Here is a 7,049-nt window from a genome sequence, read left to right as displayed (position 1 = left end):
AACAGTGGATTTTGGCCTGCGGGCGTTTTGATAACCAATTAGACATTGAAAAAATTGCCAAAAAATCTTATTATATATGTGAGGAACATTTTATTGGGGGGAAGGGACCAACGCCGGAAAACCCAAACCCTGTACAGTTTCAAGAAACTTCGGAAACCTTGAAGTTAATGGTAAGTTTGAGTTTCTCATTTTTATTTGTGAAAAGAAATTAAGTCACAATTTTTAATTGGCATGCAGAATCAGTCATGGCCATCGTTAAATGAAGAACATTGTCAATCATTGAATACAAAAAGTGTTGAATGTACTTCATCTGAGTGCTTGGAAGTTAAGGACGGAGTTAAATCTAAGGAAATTATGGAATATGACAATGTTATCTGCATATCTGAGGAAGATATTTCTATCTCCAAAGAGGGACAAATTAGCAGCTCTGCCAGTTTGAATGGCACATTTAGTGACAAGTATTACAGTGAAAATCATGCTGATCAAGAAAGTGTTCTAAATTCAACTATGATTATAAATAGCTCTAATGTATGTAAATCCTTCGATTTTTACTGATAACAGTCTTTACAGGGAAAACTTTATTTACTTTTCAGGTTAACTCTGTGCATTTTGAAAGTAGTTTTCATGACAATGTTATGGAATTTAGTAAACAAGTCAGTTCTCAGACTCTCGCTGGAAAATGTATTCCTAAAAATTGGGTCTTGGTTACTGTTGATGGTGGCATTGCTTTAACAATTCAAAACATAGAGAAGGGACTAATAACTAAATCGTATGTTTTAAAAGATTGTGAGGCCAGTGGCATTCTAAAAATTAACGGGAAAATTATACCTGAAAACCATCCTTTAGTAAAATCGTTGCCTGAAATTACTAGTGTAGACGCCCTATTTAAACTCCTCGATGCTGTGAATTCATTTCCACTATGTACTGGTATTATTCAAGAGGAACTTCAGAAGCACTTTGCTACTAAGGAAAAAACTGCGGGCTACATAAACAAATTTGACGAGGCTGTTCATTCAATAGCATGTAATATAGTTTTGAGTCAGCATAAGAAACAAAACAAAATTAACTTGGAAACTAAAGATTTATGTGAGCCATGCACAAAATACCGCAGAGTTTTGATAAATAGCATTATTCGTCAGAGGAAATCCAATTCGACCAAACATGGCGAAAGAAGAAATTGTTACTTACCACGAGACAAGTTAATAAAAAAGTTAAAAACTAAATCTCAAAGAGTTATAGACCATAGGAAAAGAATCAAGAAAATCAAAAGTAAGATTAAGAAGGATAGCAAACTGTGTGGCCAATATTTCCACGACAAAGACAGCAAATTCATCGCAGATAAGTTAGAAGAGCAAAAGAAAAGTTTGCCTAAAAATTCCTTTAAGAGATTATTTGTGGAACAGCAATTAGCGATTATGAGAACAAAAACAAAAAGGCAGCGTAGGTGGCACCCTAAAATCATCAAGTGGGCTATTCATCTGCACAAAAAATCCTCCTCCGCTTACAATGCTATGCTTACGAGTGGAATTTTTGAATTGCCATCCAAACGAACCTTGTACAATCACAGTTCACATGTTGGACTTAACTCGGGATTCAGAGAAGAAAGTTTAATTCAGGCAACGGAAATGTTTAACAAAGCTTGTCCTGAAGAGCATCAAAAATTCGTTTCAGTTATTTTAGATGAAATGAAGATCAAGGACGACATCATTTATCGAGCTAGTACAGGCGAGCTAGTTGGCTTTAGTAATTTGGACGACACTGGGAATGAAATTTTAAAAATAAGAAATCAAGGTGATGATTTACCAGAAGTAGCAACGCACGTCTTACAAGTAATGATTAGAAGCATTACTGGTAATTTTAAGTATCCGCTTGCATATTTCCCTTGCAAGGACATGAACTCGGATAGCCTTCATCGAATCATTTCAGAAGCAATATCAAAATTAGAATTTAATGGCATCAAAGTGTTAAGCGTTATTGGTGATGGAGCAAGCACAAACCGTAAAATGTTTCAAAACTTCGTTCAGGATGGTTTTCGGTGGAAAAATATATATGCCTGCGATGAAGATCGGTATATATATTTTATATGTGATCCCCCTCATCTTTTGAAGACAGCTAGAAATGGAGTTAGCAATAGCAACTTTCATACCAAAACAAAACATCTAATCAAGAACGGGCAACCAATTTTGTGGACGCATCTTTTAAATTTATACGATTTAGATTACCAAAGAACTGTTAAACTTGTGCCGAAACTAACAAGGGACCATTTATTTTTGGATTCACACTCCAGAATGAGAGTTGGCCTTGCAGCCCAAGTTTTCAGCGAAGCAGTGGCAAATGCGCTAGAATTTGAGTTTGGAGATGTGTGCCGTGAAACTGTGAAACTAATTAGATTAATGAACAAATTTTTTGACTGTATGAATTCAAGAAATTTCAAAGAAGGAATTTTGAAGCGTAATCCCAACTTGGCCCCCTTTTCTAATGAAAATGATGAAAGATTAAAGGTAGGTTAATGGTTTTTTCACACAAGTTAGATAGACAAAAACAGAATCTTCTCTTATTTAGTGGCTGGAAGGACCCTTCTTACAGTATTTTGAAGAGTGGCAAATGGAAGTTGACAGATTGCCTAAAACCGTTAAAGCAGCTGATAGGAACAAGATGTCTCTAAGTAGAGAAACTGTTCTGGGTTTACAGATGACAGGTAATATAATTATGTTTATGGGTAAAAACTATATTAATAATAACAATAAATCTTCACGTGAAATTTTCAGCCAAATCAATTCCTGCTATAATTCGATTTGTACTAAGAAAAAACGCTAGGTTTGTGCTAACAAACCGTTTAAATCAAGATTGTTTAGAACAAGAATTTGGCAAACAGAGAGGTTCATGTGGAGGCAATAACAATCCTGATATTTTACATTATGCGCAAAACATTGACCGATTCAAAGATTTGGATGAAATTATTAAAGCTCCTCAAACTGGAAACACTTTTATCGAAAATTAATGGAAAGGCTTAATTTTTTTGGCATTTTTTTTTTAAATTTAGTAACTCATTAATGTGTTTTATCACAAGCAGTTGAAAAATAAAATTTTTACAAAATCATTTTTCTTGAAATTTGTTTCAAAATTTATTAACGCATTAATGCGCTATATCACAAGTTGAAAAATAAAAATATCACAAAATTGTTTTTCTAAACTAAAAAAATATCACAACCATTACGGTCCTGGACTATACCCTTTACTTTAAGGGGTAGCGTAAAATCTTTCCTAATCACAGTTAGATTTTTATCTTTGGCGTTTCCTGAAGCTTTCTTGTTTTCCTTGCACTGTTTCAACCCTTTCCGCAAACTTGCCTGCGATCTTAAATTTTCATTCTTCTTCCCAAAATATTTGGCTCGTAAATATAGTTGCAATCCATTGCCCCTCAATTTTAGATAACTTTCAGTCAGTTTCCTTAGAACGAAATCTTCTTTCCCATTAGGAACTTCAGAACACTGTAATAAAGTCTTCCAACTATCCTTCACAGTGTCATTTTTAATAACAGCATCTCTTGCCTCCTCCCTTCGTCTTGGATTATTATCTGCGAGGGTCTTTCCATCGTAAAATTTGTTTATTATTTTGTCAATTGTTTGGAAAAAAATAAACGTGCCCTTTTTGACATAGAGCAGGCCCCCTCTATCATTCAACATAACCCAGCTAGTAATTTCCAAGTTAGGTAACTCCTCGGATAGATACTGTTTAATGTCATTTCCTGCACCTTTAATAGCAAGGCTATCTCTAAGATTAAAATCCCGCGCTATCGCTTTGCTTTTGCAAATAGAATTAACTGTCGAGCCAGCAACAAAGTACAATATCTGAAGCTTTCTGAGAACTTCTTTAGTGTCAAACTTGACAGGAACATTTATGCTTTTAAGACTGTCGGATTCCTTTTGAAATTCCACTTCTACTCTTTCTACATGTATTTCTAACAAATTTAAAAGGTGTCTAAGTAGCTCTGCAGCACAGTATTTTCTTAAGTGATAGTCAACGCAAGCAAAAATCTGCAGTAATTTATAGAAAAAAATATTAATTTTTGAATAAGAACAATTAGCTTAAACACCTCACAGGAGGGGCAAATGAAGATAAATATGACATTGCATCCTCTAGTATCTTCTCATTTGACTGTAGTAGTTGAGCATCTGTCCAAAATCCTTTAGCTTCTCGTAATGTTAAATCACTTAAAGCTTCAAAACCTCTATCCCAAGGAGGGATTTTCTTGTCTCTAACCGCACAACTAAAATCTTCTAGTACTAATCTTAGTTCAATCACCGTTCGTGGTTCATTATATTTTCGTAATAGAGACAACTTCCCCACGCTCGTCACCAAATAGTCTTGGAACTCTTTTTGTGAAATTCCTAGGTATTATAACATTATCAATTATATACCTAAAGTTTGGAACAAAATGTTTAATAAAGCATTACTTGACTTAGGGGTTCCCTTTACTCTTTTCTTGGGAGGAGATTTTTGCACTGCTATGTTTTCCCGAACAAGAACATATGGTTTTTTGAATTTCAAGCTAAGCTCGTTATTAGTCCACAATACTGCAGAATGTTCGTCAGGTTGAGGAAGATTTAAAACTAAATCTATATTTTCATTTATTTCCAGCTCCTCTAGCTTGTTTTCTGGCCTTTAAATATAATTATATGCTTAAATTTCAAGTTTCAATTAAAACAAGATTAAAAACAATCTGAATGTCTGCCTGAGTTGGGGGAGTTCTTGTATAAAATATGAACCAAGGCTTAATGAAATGGAGATAATAACTAACAGATCTAGGCTATTATGTTATTTAAAACTAATGTATTTAGTTTAGCACTTTGTAAAATTGCAAGCCATTAATGTTAATTACCTTTTAGAATATAGGTGATCCTCATGTGGAACGTTTCTTGGTCTTTTCTTATCGCCCTCGAACCTAAGCGACCTAAACACACGCGCCATTTTGATTTTCTTAAATGGCCTTGAAGGACTCCCTCTAGTTTGATCGGTATACGGGGTTGGAAAACGAGGGGGTTTGCTGGTCCTCTAGATTCACCGTCCGTACCCATGGGAAGAAGAATGAAAATTTAAGATCGCAGGCAAGTTTGCGGAAAGGGTTGAAACAGTGCAAGGAAAACAAGAAAGCTTCAGGAAACGCCAAAGATAAAAATCTAACTGTGATTAGGAAAGATTTTACGCTACCCCTTAAAGTAAAGGGTATAGTCCAGGACCGTAATGGTTGTGATATTTTTTTAGTTTAGAAAAACAATTTTGTGATATTTTTATTTTTCAACTTGTGATATAGCGCATTAATGCGTTAATAAATTTTGAAACAAATTTCAAGAAAAATGATTTTGTAAAAATTTTATTTTTCAACTGCTTGTGATAAAACACATTAATGAGTTACTAAATTTAAAAAAAAAATGCCAAAAAAATTAAGCCTTTCCATTAATTTTCGATAAAAGTGTTTCCAGTTTGAGGAGCTTTAATAATTTCATCCAAATCTTTGAATCGGTCAATGTTTTGCGCATAATGTAAAATATCAGGATTGTTATTGCCTCCACATGAACCTCTCTGTTTGCCAAATTCTTGTTCTAAACAATCTTGATTTAAACGGTTTGTTAGCACAAACCTAGCGTTTTTTCTTAGTACAAATCGAATTATAGCAGGAATTGATTTGGCTGAAAATTTCACGTGAAGATTTATTGTTATTATTAATATAGTTTTTACCCATAAACATAATTATATTACCTGTCATCTGTAAACCCAGAACAGTTTCTCTACTTAGAGACATCTTGTTCCTATCAGCTGCTTTAACGGTTTTAGGCAATCTGTCAACTTCCATTTGCCACTCTTCAAAATACTGTAAGAAGGGTCCTTCCAGCCACTAAATAAGAGAAGATTCTGTTTTTGTCTATCTAACTTGTGTGAAAAAACCATTAACCTACCTTTAATCTTTCATCATTTTCATTAGAAAAGGGGGCCAAGTTGGGATTACGCTTCAAAATTCCTTCTTTGAAATTTCTTGAATTCATACAGTCAAAAAATTTGTTCATTAATCTAATTAGTTTCACAGTTTCACGGCACACATCTCCAAACTCAAATTCTAGCGCATTTGCCACTGCTTCGCTGAAAACTTGGGCTGCAAGGCCAACTCTCATTCTGGAGTGTGAATCCAAAAATAAATGGTCCCTTGTTAGTTTCGGCACAAGTTTAACAGTTCTTTGGTAATCTAAATCGTATAAATTTAAAAGATGCGTCCACAAAATTGGTTGCCCGTTCTTGATTAGATGTTTTGTTTTGGTATGAAAGTTGCTATTGCTAACTCCATTTCTAGCTGTCTTCAAAAGATGAGGGGGATCACATATAAAATATATATACCGATCTTCATCGCAGGCATATATATTTTTCCACCGAAAACCATCCTGAACGAAGTTTTGAAACATTTTACGGTTTGTGCTTGCTCCATCACCAATAACGCTTAACACTTTGATGCCATTAAATTCTAATTTTGATATTGCTTCTGAAATGATTCGATGAAGGCTATCCGAGTTCATGTCCTTGCAAGGGAAATATGCAAGCGGATACTTAAAATTACCAGTAATGCTTCTAATCATTACTTGTAAGACGTGCGTTGCTACTTCTGGTAAATCATCACCTTGATTTCTTATTTTTAAAATTTCATTCCCAGTGTCGTCCAAATTACTAAAGCCAACTAGCTCGCCTGTACTAGCTCGATAAATGATGTCGTCCTTGATCTTCATTTCATCTAAAATAACTGAAACGAATTTTTGATGCTCTTCAGGACAAGCTTTGTTAAACATTTCCGTTGCCTGAATTAAACTTTCTTCTCTGAATCCCGAGTTAAGTCCAACATGTGAACTGTGATTGTACAAGGTTCGTTTGGATGGCAATTCAAAAATTCCACTCGTAAGCATAGCATTGTAAGCGGAGGAGGATTTTTTGTGCAGATGAATAGCCCACTTGATGATTTTAGGGTGCCACCTACGCTGCCTTTTTGTTTTTGTTCTCATAATCGC

The 7,049-nt window shown here is 34.6% G+C and overlaps 1 protein-coding gene across 1 annotated transcript; it reads right to left on the bottom strand.

Moving 5' to 3' along the window:
* Positions 1–3,100: 3,100 nt before the first annotated feature.
* LOC149588937 (uncharacterized) lies at positions 3,101–5,236 on the bottom strand. The gene is made up of 4 exons (XM_089861991.1): positions 4,883–5,236; positions 4,458–4,663; positions 4,102–4,391; positions 3,101–4,037 (listed from the first exon to the last, which is right to left on the bottom strand). Exons 1-4 carry the CDS (start codon positions 4,969–4,971, stop codon positions 3,189–3,191), a joined length of 1,434 nt encoding a protein of 477 aa, XP_089718117.1. The 5' UTR covers positions 4,972–5,236; the 3' UTR covers positions 3,101–3,188.
* Positions 5,237–7,049: the final 1,813 nt, after the last annotated feature.

This window comes from Phalangium opilio, unplaced genomic scaffold (genome assembly GCF_054372755.1).
Source record: "Phalangium opilio isolate 3A_F unplaced genomic scaffold, DU_Popi_V2 ptg000528l_1, whole genome shotgun sequence".
NCBI lineage: Eukaryota > Metazoa > Arthropoda > Arachnida > Opiliones > Phalangiidae > Phalangium > Phalangium opilio.
Note: the sequence above shows the minus strand (reverse complement) of the source record. Positions and strands in the feature narration are given on the sequence as shown.